Raw genomic sequence first — 24,371 nt, forward strand, 5'->3', positions numbered from 1 at the left:
GAGATTGGTTTATTGGACATTAAATGAAAAAAATTGCTAACAAGAGTTTTTGAGATGTTAGTCTAAAGACTCATTTATTTAGGAGCATCCACCATCATCTAGGGTTCATTACCATTATATGACATGAGAATACTACCAGGTTTATCATGATGATCGTATTTTTGAGCTCATCATTATAGAAGAACATTTACAAAGTAGCGAATAAATAAATAAAAACTATGGTCTGCAAGGTGAGTTTAAATTTAGCAAATCGCAATTTTTTGAAGTCGTGCCAGCAATTTTCGGGAACGGTGCGTGTTAAAGTTAAAAAATAGGAGGCATTTACAATGTTGCTAGTTACATGATGCAGTATATTCTGTGCTTATGCTGGTACCGCTGTTAAGCAACAAGCAAGAAATTTGTGAGAGGGGAGGTGACGTGACCGGTGGAATGCCTACCTGTTCACCATTACCCCTCCAATGGTTGTTCTTACTGTGCTCTTGCTTTTATCCCATCCGCAGTACCATACCCGAAGTACATATAACTGTTTTCACATCAAAACCATGTTCGTTCAATAGTTTTTTTTCGGTTAAGTTAATGGATGGACAGTGAACTTCCGGTGTAAACCCACCCCTATGTGTCTAGCGTATTAGTTGTGATCGTACCCTGAGGGTTTTCGGTTAAAGTGACCACAAGCTGGTGTTAATCTAATCTTGAGGAATCTATTACCGCCAAGCAAGGTAATGAGTGAATATGTGCTACTCTTACAAGTTAAGTCGTATGCTGTGGTGGTACTTTTAAGAATTTCTTACGCAATGATATTTTAGAAAAATCGTTAAAACCTTTAACATACCGACGAAGTTTGTAATTCAAACACACACCTGTTCTACCTTTATTCATTCTATAAGCGGTTTAACGAACCTGAGATCTTATAAGGGTTGTGCAGATCAATGGTATTGACCTACTAAATATATTTTTAGGTGACACATATCCCAAAATAATCACCCTGAAACTAATTTTAATTTCTAAATTCTCACACTGCACTAAATTGCTTTCCTAAACAGTCAGCATATAAACAAAACAAACATTCAGCCAATTTCCTTTTGATAACTTCCCATGGATATTGTGTGTGTAAAATTTGCTGTTTAAAATCACATACCTTTAAAAGTGAATAACAATTATAATGTGACCTTCCCAGGTAATAAGTCACAATGTTGGTATTTAACTGCTAAACCAGCATTATTCATTGTACATTTGTTGATGTTTGTTAGAATTTGTGGTTTCAATGGTATTGTTTTAGACCAATGATGAATCTTTTTTGTAGAAAGTTACTAAGGATGTAGAGAATGGTAAATTATTTTAATTTCTTTAAAATAATCTTCTCTATGATGGATTACTTATCTCAGTATGATCTGTAAGTTAGTATTACTAGTAGTATAGGTATGTTGACTACTATGGAAGTTATATAGTTTTTTTATAATTTATATATCTTAATTCTTGTCAGTCAGCAAGGTTTGGTTGAAAAACCAATGACTAATCTTAATCACTTAATTTTACCAAAACCCCAGGTAGATGTTTATTATTGACTTTAAAATATTTGTGCACATAAATGATATGTAATATCAGATATTTTGTGTACATATTTAGTTTGGTTCGTAACTGATACGGCATTAAACATTTCTGGTAGTACCATAAAAGCAAAAACAAGTTTAGAACACTCGTATAAAGTATAACAGGAATGGTTCTAACCACAGCAGAAGTTGGTACCGTACACAAAGCCTTATAATAATTAAAAAGTAAAAATACGGCTGGTCTAACGGTTGAAATTTCCAAGTTGTTTGAACTAAGCATAAATTACGACTTTTTGGGTGTTTTTACGTTAATGGAACGTGGGCTTGAATAACGTTTCTTCTAGTGTGTAAGGAATTTTCGTGATGACTTCCTCCCTATATTTTTCAACTTGCACCTATTGTAATTAATTGTTAATGGCCCTATTGTGTTAAACTTACACGATAAAGACAAAACAGTATTGAAATGTTATAACTTATTAGACTTGAAATAGGTAGAACGTGCCTTTTGTTTTGGGTGTACTATAGCAAGCAAATTGATTAATCTGAGCTTAAGCAAACAAGACACTATATGTTTAATGAAGTGTATCGCTAATGCATTATTTTGATAAGACCCAGATACTTGTTAGCCTTCCTGATTATGTCAATCTTAATATTCATTCCTGTTAAAGCACACAATCTGATGTATCTCTCAACCCTGACAGTTAAATATATTTATTTCCCGGTCAGTCACTATTCTCTGGACTTTTAATTGCTGCAGTAGATTTTACTGCTACTTGAAAATTACTATAGGCATGGACGTGTTACTCATTGCGGCTTCCAGGTAAGCAAATTTCTCCATAAAAATTATTCGACCAAACTAAGTCGCGTAATATGCCCAACACATTTGCTGTACTAAATCGCAATTTCATGATTAATTGCATCTTTTCTAAGAGTTATTCATTAGAAGAACTTTCTACTGCCATTACAACGATTATCCTTGTCGTCAATCCGGTTTTAAATGCAATTAGATTAAGGCATGCTCAGTTGTATTGGAGAATCGGAAAATGCCGTTATTTGCATGCATGCTTATATGAAAATGAAACCAAATAGAATCAAAAACGCTTGAGGACTATGCACCCTAAATCATACAACCCCTTTCTATCATTTCTGCTGAATTGGAAGCATAACGTAAGCCAGTTAAATCAGATACTAATGTGTGAGACTAAAACGTCAACATCCTGTTTATTTAACTGACAGAAATGGGATACTTGCAAGAAGTATCCGAGAGGTGTTGTGAACATGTCACAAACTTTGAATTAACAATCAGTGGCAATGCCAAAAAGTGCAAATATTTTTAATAACTTGCAAAGATAGTAAGGCTTGTAACATATTTACATTAACACCACGTAGAACATCCCTTGTCCGACTGGACTATATTTTGAGGGCGCAAGCGCCTTTCCAACCCCGGCAGCGGAATTCCAGATTTTGCTTTTCCCGATCCCGTATAGAAATTATACAGCCTTTCCTTGTTGCCTTGCTGTTTAATACTTTTAATATACCGGCCTGTTGTATTTTTATTTTGATGTGTGCGTGTATTATCTCTTATAAATTTGTGACTTGATTCATTAAAAAGACTAAACATTATGGTGACCTAGATAGTAATTATCGTAATAGATTTTGTGCTACTGTAAAAATCTATACGCTTAGACAATCATGTTCTCATGTTTGTGGCAAATCTGGGAATGGTAAGTTTTATATTAACACAAGTCAAGGGAATTGACCTGTTATTGTTACATCTGTACGTTACAACACAGAAATCAGACTCTAATGCGTTCATATTCAGAATTAAAACTAAAAGCATCCGCTTATTTATCTTTCTGTGGAAACTGGAACGTACAACGTGTAACTTCAATACTTAAAAGTAGAATTAACTTGTAGATATAGTCAAGTGGGTGGTCGTTAAGGATTCTTTAGAAAAGCGACCCCTAAAAAAACCCTCATTTCCAACATAAGCGAAACGAAAGTGGCCATTAAAAATACACGACAAAAACAGAACAAAAGAGGAGTTTACCCCCGAGTTTCAGTTTCGAGATGAAAATGTACCTTCTTAAAATCCCATGCCATCATTTAAGTTATCCTTTTCTCGGGTTAAAACTATCAGGGTATTTTCCTTCACTATTCAATCAACGTAGCATGAATTGAATGCGATTTAAACAGTTTTTACTTTCTCCCATTAACAAATGATCCTTTATCCTGTGAAAAAAACCAATACATGTAAAACACTACAAATTACCGTCTATTGTTCGAAACGGTTGTGTAAAATCTCTTATTGTTATGATTTCGACTCAGTAATCAACAGTCTGTACTGGTAGAATTAATTAGCAAGTTTTTTGAATTGCTAATTTTGTGTTAAGTACGTTGTAGGTATTGAGATTATGAATGTTCAAGACGTAATTTAGATCTCATACCAGAGTTATTATATTTTACCTTTAACTCTGCAATCTTTTGTTCATCAATGCTTTTGTTTAATTTATCTTTTTTTCAGGATCGATCCCAGCAAAATGGAGAAAATCCAAAAATCGCAGCAGTTCGAAAACTCCTCTATTATCAACCAAGAGATGCCTAACAACAACGAAGCCATGCGCCAACAATTACACCAGCACGGTCCTGCACCCCAGTACTACCCTTTAATGCATCAACATCCACAAATGTACAACAAAAACCATTCACATCCTAACCAATCACCCCTTCTACTTAATATAAACAACCAACAAATGATGCATACCACAACCCACAGACACTTCCAGCACTATCCGCCATATGGGGTGAATGCTAATGTGCATCAGCACATCAATAATCAAGTTAGAATCAATTCGGCTTCCCAACCAGCTCCCCCGTCAAACAACCATCAAGAAGAACCTTTAAAGCAGGAACCTATTAATAAAGATATTCAATTGAAAAATCAGGTTCAAAAGAGCAAATTAAAGGAAGGAGAGAAGAAACAGTTGAGGTCACCATCCGCAAGGAGGCCTCCTAATGCCCCTGTAACTATGCAAGGTTGGTTGCATAAACAAGGTTCTGAAGGTTTAATGTTATGGAAGAAACGATGGTTTGTCTTGTCCGAGTTCTGCTTGTTTTACTACAAAGGTCAGTACCTTGAAATTAAATTGCTAGGGTTTCACAAATTTGTTACTATTCAGGGCTTCAGGAAGAAAAGGTTCTGGGCTCAATATTGCTTCCTTCTTATAAAGTATCAATATGTACCCCTGAAGATAAAATCAACCGAAAATTTGCGTTTAAATGTGAACACGCCAACATGAGAACGTACATCCTGGCCACAGATACTCAGGAACTGATGATGCAATGGGTTCACCATTTGAATTTAGCTTGTAACCTCCAGATAAACAATTTGTATGTTGAATAACCCTATCAAAAGTAAAGTGTCTTAATAATTTGAACTTCTAGAGAGCAGCCATCGTCAGATCAAAACAGCTATAAAAGTGCTAGTACACCTTCCGGGCAAACAAACAGCTTTAATTTAAACAAACCTGTGCATAATCATACATCCAGCAATACTACTGATTTTAGTAATTCTAGTCAGCAAGAACTGAATCAATACAATCAACATCTCTATGCTAATGCTCCCCCTAAACCTAGAAGAATGGGTGATGGCTATTGTTCGCCGGGTCCTGAAGTTTTAGATAGATATTCCAACTACCAAATAACTAAGAGCCCCTCGAATTCCTATGGAAGGCTTAGCCATCCACAAGAGCAAATTTACCGGGATGATATATTTTTAGGTCCTCCTAATATAGATCGTAGAACTCCAGACGCTTATGGAAGAAGTAATCTCACAAAATACAGAAATCCTTCAGATTACGAAGATATTTACACTGAACAAAGCACGTATAAGCGTCCTTTAAGCCCTGTAGCTGCAGATAATTTACTTAAAAAAGGTTATCCTACAGTGAATGTGGCATATCCTATGGTGAAGGGCTACGCACCACCACCAATGGAGATGATGCGTCCTCATTATCCAGATCCGGTTCCTTTAAGAAGACCTCCAGTAACAACTATTTCTAGACCACATAGCGCAGATTTTTTGGAGTATAAACCTCAAAAACTGGAATCGATTCCATCCACTAATCCTGTGGCACAACAACCCAGGCCTAAGTCTAGTTTAGATATTAACATGTATTCTAAAAACTGTGACCCCATGACTAGATCAAATACTTACTTTGTGGATTCTGGACAGAGAGACAATGACTACTTTTACTCTCAAGAGAGGTACGCAGAAAAAATGAGAAAAAGTGCGCAGTACTTGCAAAAAGTGCCTACAAAGCATCAATCGACAGATTCGAGTCACAGGAAGCACAGAGAAAGATACGACTCAGATGTAGCTAACACATATGGTTATACACAGCCATTTAAAGAGCAACAAGTTACAAATCTCCAACCAGTTCGGAGTAGAAGCGCTTTAAGTGAAAGTTCTTTGCTTGAAGCCGATGTAATGTCCAGGGAATACGTGACCAGCCAGGAACAGGCTTATGGTAACCGCATACCTGACCAGTTTACTAGGTCTGCTAGTGCCCGGTTATCGCAGAGTAACACTTTTGAGGAGACCGTCACAACTAGAATGGAAGGAGAACGAAAGGTTTGTATTTATGACATTAAGTACCTGTTCGAAAGAGTTATCATTCGTATTTTTCTAGAGAGAAGAGTCAATGAAAAGGCTTTTAGAGTGGAAGCAAAGGATGCTTCAGTCGCCTTTAAACAGAAAAGCGCAGGCTCAAGCATATAGAGGAGGATACCCGGGGGGGAAAGAAAACAGTTACAGCATGTACCAAAATTACCACACAGCTGATAAGAAACAAAAGAAATCTGGAATGGCCAATCGAAGATCCGTTCACAACTTAGTGCAGTATAACAGCTACTCCTCCGATGATGAAGGTATGTTAAATATACCCACACTCAGGCAACAACATAACGTAATGTAAAATCGTTTCATCCGTATGGTGTCAGTTGTACCCAATTTTCAAAATGTGCTTGCATAAACTTTACTCGAATTAGTCCAGACCAGAAGACGTTGTGTGATAAAGAATGTACGTTGCTTCAACGTTTTTTTTCTATTTGTAGTTGCCTGGGTAGTAGTACAAAATGCTGTAACTTGAAAATGGAATAAGACTTTCCAGGTGTCGGTTCTTTTTGGGTATGTAGTCTTTATAGGTCCTTCCTGCCTGAACACTTATATACCTTTTATTATTTTGTAACTAACATTTCAGAATAACTTGTAACTACTACTACTAACAGTAATCAAAGCTTTTCATGGCGATGGACTATAGTCTTTATTGTAAATTTTTTATGGGCTCAGAAAACGGGGAGAAATCGAGCGAGCACATGCAGGCAGGACGGACCATGGACACATTTCCGAATAATTCTGACTCACTTACACACGCATCATTCACTTCTACCACTGCTTTGAAAACACCTGAAGAGCCTGCCGCATCTACAACATCCCTTATTCTCACTAACCAAGAGGACGCACCTCCTGAACATTTTAATGCGCAAGATACTACTATAACAACAGATATTAAATCTAGCGGTGCACTGGTTAAAGCTATATTGTCCGAATTTCAAAACCCTTATGCCAATGAGCCTATTTTGGAAGGAAATTATATGCCTATGTCTCCCAAAAAAAGTGTTTTACAGTTTAACAGTAATGATGTAACGGCGATTTTTAACGAACCTGAGGAGAATCATTATGTTGAAATGACGAGGGCTATTGACAGCGCTCTTATGGAATCCTCTATAGAACCTAGTGACCAACAGCAATATGAGATGGTTTGCTTTAGAGAAGGGAATATGGAACCTGTGTATATGGAGGTTCCAGGAGGAAAAAATAAAGATAAAGCTACGACATTTGAAGAGTTGCCTGACATTTTGAATAACCCAGCAATTAAAGATAATAAGTCGGATAGCAGTGATGCCGACGACGAAGCATCTAAAGACCTGGAGTCTCTCGATAATCCCAGCCAGCCTAGATTTAGCTTGTCAGACTCTTTTAGACCAGCATCGTACTATTTGGGGGTTAGTAAGACCCTTCCCGAATTTCAAGATAGTTCGGACAGTGAATTGGTGTCTCCTCCTCCGATTCCAGCAAACTCACCACCCCTAGATGATGAAGACTACATTCCAAATATTTGCTCTAAAAGTAATGACTCTACAGTTCTACTACACCGAAATTCAGATCAATTTTTCAACAGCATACAAGCCGGACGAACAACTTCAAAAGAAGATAAATCCAGTTTCTTGTCACTTCGAGATATTGATTGCAATGTCAGTCTTAGCAGATTATCATCAAATAGTGGTTCAATAACTTCCCTGACAGCTAACAGTCGAAGACCAGTTTCAGAAGATTTCAGTACTCCAACCGAGTATGGAAAAATTGAAAATATTCATAGTGTTGAGAAGTACTTTGAAGGTTTGAAATTAAGTGAAGATGCCATGTCAGAAAAAGATACTAACATTGAACATGGACATGCCTATGAAAATTTCCTGATTACTAAAAGAACAGTAATAACAAAATTTGATAGTATTCCTATCAAAAAAAGACTACCCTCTCCAAGTTCAATGATTATAGATGATTACAGGCCTAGATGTAGACCTGAGAGTAGCTGTTCCATTTCCGGTGAAATCAGTAGTTTTTTTGCAAACTCCAACAGATCAACCCCTATAGCAAATACTATTAATGGAGACCTTCATCAAAATGCTCCCTACTATTACTCTGATCTTTCCAACTTAGAGTCCTCCCTTACTTTGAACAACCAGAGAGAAAGCATAAACGGAAATAAAAAAGACATAACTCGTATAGTTAATCCATTAAAACTCGATGAGACAGAAGAAGACACTCCTAATATTTTAGCTGCTAAAGCTCGTTCAGCTTCAGCCGACTTTCTAAACTTCACAGATAAATCTGGAAATATTGACCAAAAAAACATCTATGAGTCGGACACACTGAAACGAAAAAAAATGGAATTAAATTTTCTTGACCCTGAGTCGAAAAACTTTTACCATCTCAGAAAGCCCTTCAAATTTCAACAAGAACTCTGTAGCAATGATAAATTGGTTAGAAAGTCTTATTCCTTGGAAGGACTTTTGGAAAACGTCCTTAATGAATCGAGTCTATCTGAAGCTCCTGTTAGAGGTCCTCCAAACCTAGCCTCAGAAGGTAGTTACTTATGGGAAGAAGATTCAGTTTGGAGAGAACAGCTAAGGTCAGTTAGCCAAAGGCACACTAAATCCATGGATGACCTAGACTCATTAGATGCGGATCAAGAAGCTTCAATACAAAAAAAGGCACCTAGGGCAATTACAAGAGAAGTTACTTACGTCAATGATATATTATTTAAAGCCAATAATGACTCACTAGGAAAGAAATCTGGAAAAACTGAAATTAAGAAAAAAAGTAGTTTCTTAATTGATAGAGAGACATTAAGGCAATGGGACTTAATGTCCAGTGCACCGTCTGATGATCAGTTAATAAAAGTTGTGGATACGCAGGGCACTCAGGTTCACGTGGTGGTAGATTCAGGTGAAGGTAGTACCGACACTGGCGAAAGTAACGGACATGTCCAAGAAACAGGTATAGTTTTTGTTTTATTTCTGTTTCACTCTCAACTCTCACTCATCACTATATTTTGTTTGTACAAAATTCAGTGTACAATATATCTACTTGTATATATCACAAAAACTTACTCAGCAACTGTTAGTAGCATAACATTCTTATAGCCTCTGGATCCATATCAATAAGCACAAAGGACACTACTTTAGGGAGAGACACTTTTCCTAAAGGAACGACAAAAAGGAGTACTACCCCCACCATACAAAATTTGCAAGCACGAAGCGCAACTAATCTAGATAGAATGGCGTATAAGTACGATAAAAATCTGTAAGTTTCGATTGTAAGTAAAGGAAATAGTTATAATGTTTTTTGCTATTTAAATTAGGCTGAGTCACCCAGCTTGGATGCCAAATTCACAATCACAGTACTTGTATGAACGCGAACAAGACTTTAGGGCATCTCAAAATGTAAGTAATCAGATTTGTTAATAGGAAATAAAAAAAAGTAAAGAGACATAAATATAAATATTCGAATTGATTCGTTAAGAGCCGTTTTCTTTCGGTTTGTGATTTCGGATCCAAACGCGTTATGATTCAAAAGTCACGTGACCTCTAATCTAATTTTATAATTATGATGTCACGTGATTTTTAGATCAGAACGCTTTTGGATTCGAAATCATGGATCGAAAGAATGCGGCTAAGGTTAACGACGAAATAGTTCATTTGAACATACGAGCCAAAGCAGTGGCGGCTCCTAGTAAATTTGAAAGGTAGTGCACAAAACGAGGTGCAAGTAGCGCTTTTTTTGAGACCACGCCCAAATTTCCTACAATTTTAAAATATGTAATTGTTTTCAAATATTGCACACTAACGTTAGGAAATACTGGACGCATTTTAAAAAGTCGCGAAGAAAAATAACACGCGACTGATAAGAAAAAACCCCGGGCCAGCTTAAAACATCGACTGACTTTAGACAGTCGCGGGGCACAGAGAGGGCGGACGGCGGAAGTTCGACCAATAAGATTTACTATACCACCGCCCTCTATGGCCGCATTCGTTTTCACGCTCCATGGACCGAGCAGAGCGTTTTTGACGTCACAATGACGTAATTTGATAGTTGGTCAAATTATGGTTTTGCCTAATTTCGTCATCGTGACGTCGAATACGCTCTGGTCGCTCCATGGAGTTTGAAAACGAATGCGGCCTATACTAGAAAGCTTAAAATGTCACTTTTAATCTCGGCGTTAGCGGTTTTCGTTTTATATAAAAACCTATTCAGATGTAGTAAGAAATATGTTTTTTTTTTATTATTTCGTGTAGTTGATTGCAAGTTGTGAGTGAAAAATCAAAGAAAGGTATATTCCTGATCCAAATATGTATAGATAGAGCTTTTTATACACAATCAAGTCCAGCCTAAACAAATTTGTTCTGGAAAGTACAACACACAGCAAACTGGTTAAACACTGTTCAATACAAGAAAATCTGTAAATCTTTGAAACTAGGTAAGCAGAACTGGTAAATGGTTTTTATGTTATTACCAAGAACATTCATTCAAAATTATTTTTGTTGCTCTCACAATGGATGCTTTAAAATGTAACTCACATACCTGTGCATGTAACAACTACCTAATAAGTTTACTGTACTAGAAAGCAATTGTACCTACCATTGAGTATAGTGTTGGAGTAAAATCATCCCACTTCAAAGTGTTCAACCACTGTTGAGTTAGATCCGGTTTCTTGTAAAGTAAAGAACTGACACAGTTGGGCTTTTTCCTGAATTGCTGTTACAATGTGGCTTGGAAAACTTATGAACGGCAACAAACAAAAATAACTTACGCAATTAACCTCAAGTTTTGATTTTAAAGCGTAAAAATGCATCTAATCCTCAAAAAACTCAACTTCCACAATACAAATTGTCACCACTATTCCCGGATTCCCGCCATATTGGAATTTTTGAACACCTTCTAGGCTAGGCTTACTTGATTTCACAGATCTTGATTTTACGACGGCACACGGTACACGGTGGCGGCGGTGATCCGTAATTCGTCCAGATTTCGTTTATTTATTATTAAAAGCTTATTTATTTCCAAGATTAGTACTTGGTATTAATAGAAAATTATTTCAATCATTATAACATTTATAATGAAAACATGCATTTTTGGACTCAAAATTTGGGAGTGCACTTATTGAGGAGTCGCCCCTGTCTCAAAGCATCTTATTAATCAGGACATTTCAATCCCATTATTTTACTTTACAAGTGAGTGTTTTTAAGGAACTAATATCAAAGCCAAAAATCAACGTTTCGGCTGGAGAACTACTCGGCAGGACCCACGAAGAATTAGTGTTACTTTTGATACAATTACGTAGACAACAAGCCCAAACCTTCCAAGCTATAGAGAGCTGCTATAACGAAATAGATACTTTGCAGGTTTGCTGATCTTTACTGTATAACCTCATCAGCTTGAAACCTTGGTGGAGTTTATTAACACATTGCTATACATTGTTATTAACATTCTAGGGGAATTATCTAGTCAATAACCTCTGCTCTAAATTTATTGTAATTTCTTTTTGTATTGCAGTTGCATATGTGTAAAATGGATCAAATCAAACGAATGGAGAATCTTCAAAAATTGGAACGAATCAAACAAAACTTATTAGAACTAGAAAAACAGTACGAAAAGCGGAAGCCTTTGGTTAATTTGGTTGACAATATGGTGAAACTTGGAACGTTGTACAGAAACCCCAATGAAAAGTCTGATATAGCCAGACATATCCGTGAAAGACTGGAATTTAATCAATACATCCAAGAACGAAGACTTTTAGCTGAAGAAAAGAGAGACTGGAACAGAATTGAACCTAGTCATCTGCAATTGCAAGAAAAAGTGAGACAACTATATCAGTTGGATAGCTTGATACAAGAAGAATCACAGAATTTACACAACTTACAAAGGGATAAAGAAGACATTGAAAGAGCTTTAGGAGGACTGAGAAATCGAGTTATGAAAGGGTTGAAAACACCTGAAGAAGTTGAACAGGCTAGGAGGCAGCAATTTATCTTAGAAAATGAACTTTGTAGAGTGCATTTAATGTTAGCTCAAAACTCCAAAAAACTTGAAGAAACGGTAGCAGGGAACGCTAGATTGGAGCAGGAGCTATTGATTTTAAAGCAGAAACTGCAAAATTCCAGACAACAGAGGAGTTCTCCGCAGTTTTCTAATGCTGGTAAGTTTTTAGTGTATTAAATATTTTAAGATGCTAGTTAAAATGTATGAAACACAGGGGATAGCTTACCATACCTATCAGGATCTAGTCAAGCTTTAGAGACTGATTTAGAAAGGGTTCAAAAGAAAATTGGGGATCTTCAAAAACAAAGGGAAGAACTAAGTTTGCAGGTTAGACAGCTAACAGATCGGTCAAGTACCCCCCAGTCTCATCAAAGCAAATACTCCACCCATATTGACAACCAATCAATTAATAACTGTAAGTCAGGCGCTTCTATTAACGTTATAATTGATATCTTAAACCTCTAATCTTCCAAACAGCTAACAAGAAAAAACCATCGTCATCTTGGAGGGAAACTGATTTAGATACAATGAATTCCATTGATCATGGTTATGACAGTTACTCAAGCACTTCCACCACTCCACTGTATATCAACACAGAAGTCAAGTTTCATCTAATAGGCTCAGATTATCAAGATAGAGGCCTAAAAACTAGCGATTCTACTAGTGATGATACAGCATTGTCTTCCAATCCTTTGGAGAAGCAAGAAATTAAGACAGTCAGAATCGTAAAGAGAGAGTCTGAACGTAGACAAAGAGACAGAGAAAAAACATTCAACGGAAAATGTGATCCTCTTCTGGAAGAAGATGATTCGTCGCAAGGTTCTTCAGTGCTTTTCCGGCCTACTTCATTACCTCAAGCACTGCCTTTAGAACATCATTCATCTCTTCCTACGCGATCCAATAGACATAAACAAGCAGCTGAATTGAGTCCGGTTTTTAAAAGTGAAGCAGCCAGACAGATTATTACAGAGGTTTTAAGTGAAAAATGTACATAAATTAGATGTTTAATTTCAAATTTTACAGGTATCGAAAAAAAACCCTAGCGCTCAACTTCAGCGAAGAGCAGTCCCAAAAGAACACAGGCGCCATCATACAGCCCCTCACGACAATTTAACAGCTCTAGGAAATCTTGATGGGCGCAGGGCTAGGGATGATCTAGATATCGAAAGAGCTTTAAGGCAACGAATCGACGCGCCTGATTTAGTTCGATCGACTTTGAGCAATAAAGAGCTGAAATACAACGAAGAAACCATCGATAATATTTTAAGCACCCCGAATAAAATTTTGATTCCCGAAAGGTACATACCAGAGCAAATGCCTCAACCTACTGCCGAAGAACAAGAAAAGAGGAAAAAGAAGGTGGAAAGTATTAAGAAAATGCTGTCGGATACTGCTATAATTAATGCTCCTGCACCATCAGTCCAGTCAGGTTTGTATTTTAATGTTAATTGACTACCTACTATACCATCATTTAAATTGAATGAGTAATAGGTACAGCTACAAGTTTAAATTATTACTTATTTTTTGTTTTCCTATTTTCTAGATGATAAAAAGTTGGATGCGTCTGGGAAAAGTGCTTCAACATCCAGCATTCTGGAAGAAAAAAAGCAAAGAGAGCATTTATTACAACTGAACCAAATTCTGGCTAAGCAAGTTATGGAAATGAGCAAAGTCGTAGCGGGTTGGTATATTTTTAAAGCAATACCTAGTGTTGGCTATTTTTATGCGTGTATCGACATTTAGTTTTATTTTTACTGCACGTGTTTGCCTTAATTACCCCATGCATTTTTTTTAATTATAGGGAGCACAGACCAAGACAGAGATAGTTGATGTGTGTTATGGCATAACATTTTGTAGGTGTGTTTTATTTTTTTCTGTAGTTGTTTTGCTTTTGGTGTTGGGCGTTGGCATCTGTTTTAATGTTTTATTTTGAGTTTTATATGTGTATAATTTCAGTGAAAAACTTGCAAGCGTTGAAGTTTGCCCCACCGACAGTGAATCACAATGAAGATGAGGATTCTTCTCCAATAGCTCCACTGCCTTTATACCAGCAACGTGAGAATTTTTATAGCTAAAAATCTAAAAGATGTATAATAATAAGCTCAAATGAGCTTTCTTTTGTTCATAACTTTTTTTTTATTATCAAACTATTGTTGAATTTATAGAGACTGAAAGTAATTCTTACGCATACAGGGTCGACAACCAAAAAGGGTCCCTTTTAATTAGGTCGTTTTCATTGAAGTAATTATTATTTTTTTAATTTTGGGGCAATTTTGTTTAGTCTGACTCTGTCTAATGATACAGTTCTAAATATAACAGGGACTGCTTTAGATACATCTATAGTTGCCTCTGCCAGATAATACTAATCATTCCTCTATTTAATAATTTATACCTAGATAAGCTCAAAACATATTCTAAACTAGTTGTAGGTAATTGATGATATTAGTAATAACGTTATATAATTGTTGACATACATATGTATTTAAATATAAGTAACCAAACTAGCATTACTGAATGCAGGGTTATGAATGATGTTCTTTTAGTTATATTCAAATAAATGTATATTTTATGCTTAATAATGTAGTTACCAAAGTGCTAGTTTGGTATGTCAAACATTTTGTTTATCTTCTGACTAAAAACGGTCTTTTTTGCGTACCTTTCATTATGAAGTACAAAGTATTTATTATGTTAAAAAGTTGTATAAACTATATCTATTATAGTTTCTTTACAATTTAGGCGTAACTCTATTTATTAAGAACTGACTCTAGACAATAAGTAAAAGATGAATATTTATTTAAAAATATCAATGGCTAGGTCCTCTATTGGGGACAATAAGGCAGTTCAGATTCAATTTATTGTCAATTTAAAATCAAATTGATGGGTTTGGCTGTAGTTTTAATCTCATTGCTACCACTATGATCGATTTAAAAAATGTTAATGTAGCATATTTTCAATATTTTTATGCGCATTTAAACTCTATAGTGGTCATACCCAAAAGTATTACAGTTAAAATTAAATCTATTTATTCAACACGCAAGTTTATTTAAACACGACATGGCTCAAAAATGTCATCACAAGAAAATAAGTACGTATACTGATATATTTATAGTTTCAAAAAAGCCAAATTAACAAAATCATGATTTGAGTCTATGCTTAAAGCTTTAATTTCCATTTGTCTTGTTAGGAATCGTTCGCTATTTTTATACGATTATTAAAAATTCGTACAGGATATGTCTATACTTTTTACCTTTAAAATTAATAAAAATCGACTATTGAATGCAAATAGATCTGTTAATGTTGTTACGTTATTTGTCATTGAGAGTCCCATTTTCGCTATAAAATATTTGTTATTGTTGACATCTGTATACAGGGTGTTCATTTGTTGAACCCTACTATGAGAATCCAGGTTATTTGACAAAAAATTTAAAATTTTGTTTTCGTTCAGTAATACCAAAGAAGTCTGATGTCATTTTTTTTTAAGTCTTTTTCTATCTCTCGAAATAACCGAGATACAATGTTGGGACTGAAACAAACGGACACCCTGTATATAAACTACTAATAAGAGGAAAACCCACACGATGATGTAAGGTCCTTTCACGTATATTCTTCTGTTGTAAATACAATTATATTTTTTTGTATATAAAAAAAAACATATTATATGTTGGTAAAATGTATATACAATTTTTTTGTAGAATATTAAAGTGACATTTCAGAAATTTGTTTGTTTCAATACACCCTTCCAACGTTTTTTGATAACGTCTGTTTTTTTTTTTGCCTCTGGCTCCAGTTTCTGAAAAGACATTATTAATAATCCGTCTGGTTTTCCCTACGTAATTTAATACATCCCAAAAAACACGAGGCTAACTAGCTATCACAGTCTGCCGATTTTCGAACAAGGTTAATTCTAATAATAATTGAGCCAGGAAGGGGTTCTTTTCAAAAGATGCCTTAACTCCAAAAAACGAATTAACCCCTTATCCTTAATATCAATGGTATGAATAAATTAATTAGACTTCGCGTATTTCGCGGTTCTCTTGCCAAGATAGAAAAATCGATGCTGAAAAATAGGGCATGGCTACTGTAAAATACAACGCAATTCAGTTTCAAGGGCTTTTTTAAGGGCTAAATCAATTTAATAATGAGTTTCCTGTTCGGGTGTTATAGAAATGCTTTAAATTTGATTGAGTTATTGTTTAATAAATTAATAAAATAGTTTTGATATTTTTATGATTAGCAATTGCAGGCTTTCAGCCAGATTTGAACCAGCTGGTCAAATCCGGCTAGTTACTCATCAGCTTCCTTTTTCATTACTTCAAAACAATAGACACAATGTTTTTTTTCAACTTTACATTTTTTCATTTATGCTACATTTTTATTGCAGTATTTGTTATTTTTTTCTCAATCGTGTTTTTTTTAACTCAATAAGAACTTTTTCAAATAAGCTATTTAATTACCGGCAATACCTTGACTGATATGGACGTTTACCCTGCAGGAGTTCTGGAAGTTGATTAAAGTTATCGGCAACGACGCAGACCGCGTATCCTGAAATCGCTGCGTAGTTGCCAGTTATTTATATATTGCCAGTCACACTGCTAAAGTGCTAATCCTGGTATATCAAAATATAAGACAGTTACAGGTATTAATGGGAACTGTGATAGGAACGTAAACATTTTTTACGGTCGCGAGAGTCGTAAAGGTGCTATTACACAATACGTTAGTTGAGCCGGTAGTTATGGAGTTTTAAGAGGTTGTAAAAGCTTACTTTGTGTATGTATTATACTTTACAATGAATTGCTGCTTTTTAGTGGCTGTTGTAAAATAATCTCCCATTTTTCTTTATCAGTTTACAGTCATACCCACATAAATATAGTAGCGCCTACTACAGTTATTTAAAATAAAGGAATAAATGAAAACTGTTTATTTTTTGTTTTCTTGTAAAATTCACATTTTCGATCTGTCGCCAAGATAGGAATAAAAAATGCATTTTAAATTATATATGCAACACACGTGTGTATTTACGTTAGACATTTGCACAAATTTGCCTCAGGTCAAATCAGGGTCTGTTATTATATGATTAAGAATTATGTATTTTCTGGTAAGTAAAGTAAAATAGTCAGGCATTGTAATATGGCAACACACAGCAAATCGATCTGATGATTACAAGTCATACAAGCAAACAAATCAGTTCAATTTAGTCCATTATTATCCTCCTACCTATGGATGATAATAATGGATTAAATTGAACTAATTATCAGATCAAATTTGTAATTATTTCTATTTTTTGTCATCTAACACATTAGGTCTGTTTGCAGAGGCAATCCATGACTGGTTTCCAACTCAAAAACAGTAAATGTCAAGTTTCATTGGTTGAATTCTCACGTGACTATGACGTTTTCTGACTTGTGGCCAATGAATGTATTACTAGTTGGAGATTTTCTTTGCGAACAGACCTATTATCTTTAGCTTGGTAGTTGAATCAATTATTACCATTTATACTTTACAGTTTCATGGAGCATATTTTAACATTTTTAAGGCACCGTTTGTCCACTTACGGTAGCAAAATATTATTTTATGTAAATATTTAACATATAAATCAATTTACCCCCACGCAGCACACGGGGGTTTTGCAGAATCAGGGGCGCAAACTTTTGACATCCTAAGTTCATTCATATGTTATATACTTACATATGGCATCACCGAGGTCATACCTACGTTATTTTATTTCATAAAAGAAGCTTGAAATAACAATAAAAACATGACATTTTTTGATAGTAATAAACAGACATAAAAAGCAATACAAAAGCATAAAGCTATTACCGGAAAGGAGGGTTGTTAACAAGTTGGGGGCTAGAAATAGTGGGGGTGTTGTGCAGGCAAACGAGAGATAGCGCACAATGGTTGGTTGCATTGCATCGATGAGAATAAACCAAATGAAATAAATATGGGAGAGGCGGCAACATCGCGCTGGAGCGTGTAGTTGCTGTAGTAGAAAATCGCCAAACAAACATCAGCCAAGTTTTGTGTCTTGCAAGCATGGTGGACGAGTGTTTTTAAGCTGTGTTCTACCAACTTACGTGTTTTTTCGTAGTAAAAAATTCGTCACATAAGACCGGTATATTTAAAGTGATTTTATGTCGGCCTTCGTCGGCTTCACTTAATAATTTCATATCCTCGTGGTTTCGAAATCCAGCCGGGACAGGTATGTTTTGGTTTTTGGTTGAGACTGTTGAGAGTATTTAACACTGAAATCAGATTGATATTCTATGCTTGCAATACTGAGGTCAATCCCGGCTTGCTCTTCGCTATGCTTGACTTGACACTGACCTGATTTGTTTGTAAACATAGTTGAATAACATAACAATAACCTATGGTTTGACTCTGTTTAGATGTCAAGCGAACTAGAAGTTACTAATCAACTAATCAGTCCAATAACAAATCATCAAACTTAAAGAAAAAAAAAAACACCACTCAATACTCTTGACTGAGAAGTTCCCACTTTTGATGGTTGTACTTTATCCCAGAGAGGATCTAAATTAAAACACTATTTTTTTGTAATCTTTTTAATAAAAAAAAGAGATTGACCGGTTGTAAAGAATATCGATTGAATTTGCCGGCTTGGCACTTAAATTTCAAAGTTATTATTATAGTCTGATGCAGTAGCCGTATGCAGTTAACTTGCATCTTTTGTCAAGGTCGTACTGCAATGCAGTTTCAAGGTGCCAACAACTCAGAGTTAATATATCTCCTTTCTTGCAGTTTTCATTCCTTTTTCACTGCTTAAATAAATACATTAAAGGATCTGGTATACATGTCTGACTTGCGATTTCAGTTCGTCTACGTTTAAAATAATGTTTAATTAATTATTGTGACGTCGTTATAAATCATCTATGACGAACACATGGCAACGTCGCTGTTATGCACCGACTTGCCTTTGTTTTATGTTTTTTCTGTAATTTTATTAAGTACACACACGTGTCACTATCCATTATACGATTTAATATAAGTGTTCATGCACAAATGCAGTGACAAGTCAAGCTACCTAATTGAAAAATAATAAAGTTCAAATTTATACTTAACCCTGTTTCCATATAGATGCATAATCACTCTTCAATGATTATAACAGGGTGATTCACGCTGATGGTATATTAGAAGTATCTAGAGAACGACTCAATATTTTTCGTTGAAATTTGGAGTGTATAGGTTAGGTTTGTTCCAAACTCTCTATCTAAAATATTTTGAACTTTGAGGTGTTGCCAGATCAGTCGGAAAGCACACCAACTTTTGATTTTCAAATGGAACACCTTGTTTCTAATCTCATTTTTGAATTTAATACTTCCCTATACCTATTTTGCACCGTTTCTTAGATATTTCATAAAAATGGTAAATTTGTTTAACATTAATTAAAATCTCTAGTTCTGTAAGGTTCGCTTATGTGACCTTTTGTTCTCAGTTAGACAATACCACATGAAGCGCTTTGTTTCGACCCATGATTTCGGATCCAAAAGCGTTATTATCTAAATATCACATAGCACTATGATTACAAAACACATGCGTTTGGATCCGAAATCACAAACCGAAAGAATAGGACTATGGTTGAAAAGTTCAAAGACTGAAAATGAAAAAACCTACAGGATGGTCAATATTTACCTTTAAGTCGGATAAATAGAAAAACTGCCAGAGTTCGTTTTTTTTAAATTGTTTGTAATAAAAGAACATTAAATTTAGAACAATTCTATGTATACTCTCCCCATAAAGTGCGTATAAAATCGTACTCCATACTAATCTGAATACTCCATACTACCTGCTTGTGCTAAGTTTGAACCAGTATTGAATTTGACAAATATCTGTCACAATATGTGTCCGTATTCAGATTAGTATGGATTACGATTGAATGTGCCCTTTAAGGAAAAACTGTTAATAATGGGCCTATCCCACATATCATAAATTTTTGTTTTAATGACTGGAATCGAAAGAATAGGATCAAAAAACTAATTTTTCATATTCTTGAAGAAAAAATTATGGTCGTAAATGTTCCTACATTAGTTTGAATTTGTCCATTAAATTTAAAAGATCTGTTTTGGCGCGCATGTGACGTACGTAATTCTGGGCGATTTTATTGGCTGTTGCACGCCAACTGTTTCACTTCTTGTCGCTGATTGGTTGATAGTGTAGTACGTCACCGGCGGCGGGCGTTTAAAACATGAGATTAATGTAGTTTTTATCATCATTTTTTTTCTATTTAGACTTAATATTTTTGAAAACAAAAAAATACGGGTATAATATTTTCAATCCGTCTTTGTAGTTACGAAATAAAAAAAAATTGTGGGACAGGCCCATTCAGAAACGGTTGAAGTTAGGTATAGGAAATGTATACATGGATTTGTTCTAAATTTAATGTTCTCTTATTACAAACCATAAAACACCGATGGATTCATTTTAAAAAACGGACTTTTTGTGGTTTTTTTATCTGTCCGACTAAAAGATGACTACTCTGTAGGGGGCTTTTCAACCATGTAGTCTAACTGAGGACAAAAGATCACATCAGCACACCTTTCAGAACTTGAGAATTTAATTAAAATTTAGACCACCGTTTTGCTGACAAAACACAGTCAACAGTTTCCATTTGAAAATCAAAAGTTGGTGTTCTTTTCGACTGATCTATGAAAATATTTTGGAAAGAGAGTTTGGACTCTAGGCTACACTCCAAATTGCAGTGAAAAATATTGAGTTATTCTCTAGATACTTCTAATATACCATCACCTTCTATACCTAGTCTGTTCAAGAATGGTTGGCATCTACAGGGTATGATATCTCTGTCTAGTTATTGTCAATATTGTGGACAAAATAAGCTTTTTCTTTTCACTCTTATGAAATTTCAGAGTGGTTCATACCATTCAAACAAGCACTTTTATTCGAATACACATTTGTTTGCAATAAACGTGATTTTATCCTATAGCTGTGACAAAAATCGCTCTTAAAAAGTCTTAAATTTCGGTGCTTGATACCTGTGAACTTGATGCTACCCATAATGTCCTCTTTTCAGCCTATAATTGATTGCCAATTGGGACACTAACCTGACCTTTAGTTAAAACTAATTAAGGTGATTAACGTCAACTAAATAGCCTTAATAATTCGATTTATTAAAACTCGTTAAGCAGGAGGTTGGTGTCAAACTTGTAGGAAATTCTCTGGTGTGATCAGTTCAGTCTCAATTACTTATTTGTAATGAATTACCTCGCATGATTGCGTGACTGCGAATGTTGGCAGGTAATTGAAAAAACATATAAACAAGCAATTTAATAATTAAATTCTAAAACGGACAAAGAGCAACTGGATTTCTCGGATGATAAATAAGGATATTTTAATTTAGAGTTACTTTACAAGGGGATTGTTTGCAGGAAAAGTCTCTGAAGTGAAATATTTACGTCGATGCTCTATAGTCTGTGTTTATCGGTGTTAGTTCTCGGTTTAGAAAACATTTCAGCGGTTCTTGTTTGGTGATGGAGTATGCCAAACGATCGCATTAGCAAATAGAAAAGTTTTGGTCCTCTCCAACAAGCTACAAAATAAACAGCTATGAAAATTTAAAGAATATTTAAGAAGTTTTGTCTCGTGAAAGCCGGCCTAGGAATAACTTCTGATAGGAAAATATTGAAATGAAATGTCTTTCTAGTTATTAACAGAAGTATCTTCGAGGTTACGACGATAAATACACTTTATATTTGAACAGGTAAATTAATCGTCTAGACTTGGCAGGGTTTTGCTGTAGCCAAAGCGAAACGTTACTGTTTGTAACTTTGTCCCGCTCCTTTCATTTAATTCTGGAATTAAATCGTTGTGTTGATTCATCAAAACTTGTGCCAAAAATTGACGTAGATACTTAGTCGTAGGCAAAAGCTAAAATAGCTTTGAACTCGAGCAAGTCCGACTCTGTCTCATAGTACTTATAAAAAGTGTATGGTTGGCATTGAACGATATTTTCGCAGACTGTAGCTGAAGCAAGAAAACAACCGGTAAAGTGTTCTAAGAGCTATCCTACGCTATATTAACGCAATAACAAAGTTATCACGAAATGAATGTCAATGACGCAAAAAACTTGAAGGTCTTTCTAATAAACCACACACCTAAGCGCGGCTTTACAACATCCCGGTTGAGGAAGGTTTAGAATAAGTAAACAATTTTTTTATTTCAGCTCGTATATTACTAATTTTGCTAGCTTGAACTACAAAGGTAATTGCCTAGGAAAACCTCTAACGAAGCTTCCATAAACTGGGTAAATCCCTTCAAAAGGGCATGTTTATGACATTCTTATTAACGTAACTCTAAAGCTGATGTGGGCACGTCAATTATACCTCTCTTTAAACTTTGTAAACAAGCTTTTCAAAATATCAAACAAACTAAAATCGTTTGTAAGTTGAAATGATTGATTCGATAAATAGCAACAGGTTTCCCAATTCGTAGAAGTGCTTTCGGCGTGTCTGACTTTTAATATAATACACAATTTTTGCTGTTATTCCGTTTCATTAAATCCCTAGGTATTCAACAAAAGTGTACTTGCCACTTTTCATTCATTAAACTGGAAAACAAAGTTGCCTGAATTTCCATCATAATTTATATTCATAGATTATTTTCGAGCTTCCAGGTCATGTTAATTCAACCAACAAAAATTATATTCACGTCATGACCGCAAAACATCATCCCACCACATAACATTAATAATGCCAAAAGGGAAAGAAACTCTTTTCATTGATTAACGGTGTGGTGGTTAACGATGATGCTACTGTTCTTTTGTTTGTTCCTGGGACTTCTCATTGTGATATACACGTCTATAGGGTGAATCAGAACCTGAAAATTGAATCCCATAAAGTCGAACATGGCATGTGCTTGTATAGTAACTTTGATGACGCAATGAAGTGTCAATTAGGTTGAGTATCGTCAGTGGTCAGCTCTAGTTTAAGAGTATTATATAAGGTGTGCCTGTCAGATTAGGAAGAAAAACTAAACTAAGGTCGCCGGTTTTTAAGCTTAAGCACCTTTAAAGCATGTTTTTATGTAAGGTTGTATTCAAATAATCCAAATTTATTCGTTTACAAGTTAGAAGTGAAGAGAACTTTGGTTTCCGCACCAACTTTAGTAGTATGATTAAGAACACAGCAATTATAAAGGCAAGTACTGCAATAGCAATATATCGTCCAATGACTCCAATGTTTTAAAGTTACAGCGAACAAGATCTGATAGAGACACTTCTCAGTGAAGATATGAACCAAATTTGACATTGACAGTGAAATCAAAGGAATTATAGATGTTCCAACAGTTTTTTACTGCATTTTGACCGTCCAGTATATTATAATATTACTGATAAAAGAACTGCATGAAGTCATGGTAAAGAAAATTGTCATATAATAATTATGTTGGCTTAATAATAATAGCTAAAGTTGAATTTAGGAGATGGCTCAACCGAGTGAAACCAAAAATTACTTTTTAAACACGAGGCATACTACTTCATTTTAAGTGTCTTAACAGATAATTACTATTGCAAACAAATTGAAAAGTCGTGTATATGTGCCTACTCTGCTTTTATTGTTTTCAACTGAATGCTATGCCAAATACCACGTGCAGTATTATTATTATTGCACTTTATAAGTGCCTACAGGATAGTTTAAAACAGGGGATGCGAACAAGTTAATCTGCCTGGGGCTAAAAAGAGCTTTGATGATTGTTTTGAATACGAAAAAGTTATCTAGAATATTACGTATAACGCTGCAACTTAGCAACCTTCGATCCATTTTCCTGTTTTCTGATTTGTTCTTCTGTAGCCATACAGATTTCCATTTTCCGCTCAAAAATACCTGTTGCGGCACTCTTTTCTTTCGGTATTCAGGAAAAATCGCATTCCTGTGTTCGTCGTTTAGCAAGAAACATCTCGATGACAATCTTGATTGATACTATCCTGTCTATGTGAGTACCCATTAATATAAGTTTATTATAATTGAAAAAAGAAGTAAACATTAATTCTTATCATTTTAATATTCCGTTTACTAATGTATTCAAATTGAGGTGAACTTGAAACTTTATTTTTCAATTCCAATGTCTACCAGTTATGTACTAATAAACTTGTTAATGTCGTTTCATTCTTAACAGTTTTTTCCTTTGTTTGA

The 24,371-nt window shown here is 35.0% G+C and overlaps 1 protein-coding gene across 7 annotated transcripts; it reads left to right on the forward strand.

Moving 5' to 3' along the window:
* The first annotated feature begins 357 nt into the window (after positions 1 to 357).
* kmr (pleckstrin homology domain-containing family A member kramer) lies at positions 358 to 15,929 on the forward strand. 7 transcript variants are annotated; one of them, XM_081993614.1, is made up of 16 exons: positions 2,889 to 3,274; positions 4,075 to 4,676; positions 4,730 to 4,940; positions 4,995 to 6,183; positions 6,242 to 6,479; positions 6,901 to 9,171; positions 9,318 to 9,477; positions 9,536 to 9,617; positions 11,421 to 11,576; positions 11,728 to 12,370; positions 12,428 to 12,628; positions 12,691 to 13,184; positions 13,237 to 13,642; positions 13,757 to 13,894; positions 14,015 to 14,066; positions 14,170 to 15,929. In XM_081993614.1, exons 1-15 carry the CDS (start codon positions 3,243 to 3,245, stop codon positions 14,041 to 14,043), a joined length of 6,852 nt encoding a protein of 2,283 aa, XP_081849740.1. In that variant the 5' UTR covers positions 2,889 to 3,242; the 3' UTR covers positions 14,044 to 14,066; positions 14,170 to 15,929. The 7 variants fall into 7 exon arrangements, with proteins under 7 accessions (XP_081849738.1, XP_081849737.1, XP_081849740.1 ...); XM_081993613.1 differs by having other exon boundaries at positions 2,891 to 3,274; positions 14,015 to 14,070; XM_081993612.1 differs by lacking the exons at positions 2,889 to 3,274; positions 14,015 to 14,066 and adding an exon at positions 358 to 719.
* Positions 15,930 to 24,371: the final 8,442 nt, after the last annotated feature.

This window comes from Ips typographus, linkage group LG16, assembly GCF_016097725.1.
Source record: "Ips typographus isolate SLU linkage group LG16, UJ_Ityp_2.0, whole genome shotgun sequence".
Taxonomy (NCBI): Eukaryota; Metazoa; Arthropoda; class Insecta; order Coleoptera; family Curculionidae; genus Ips; species Ips typographus.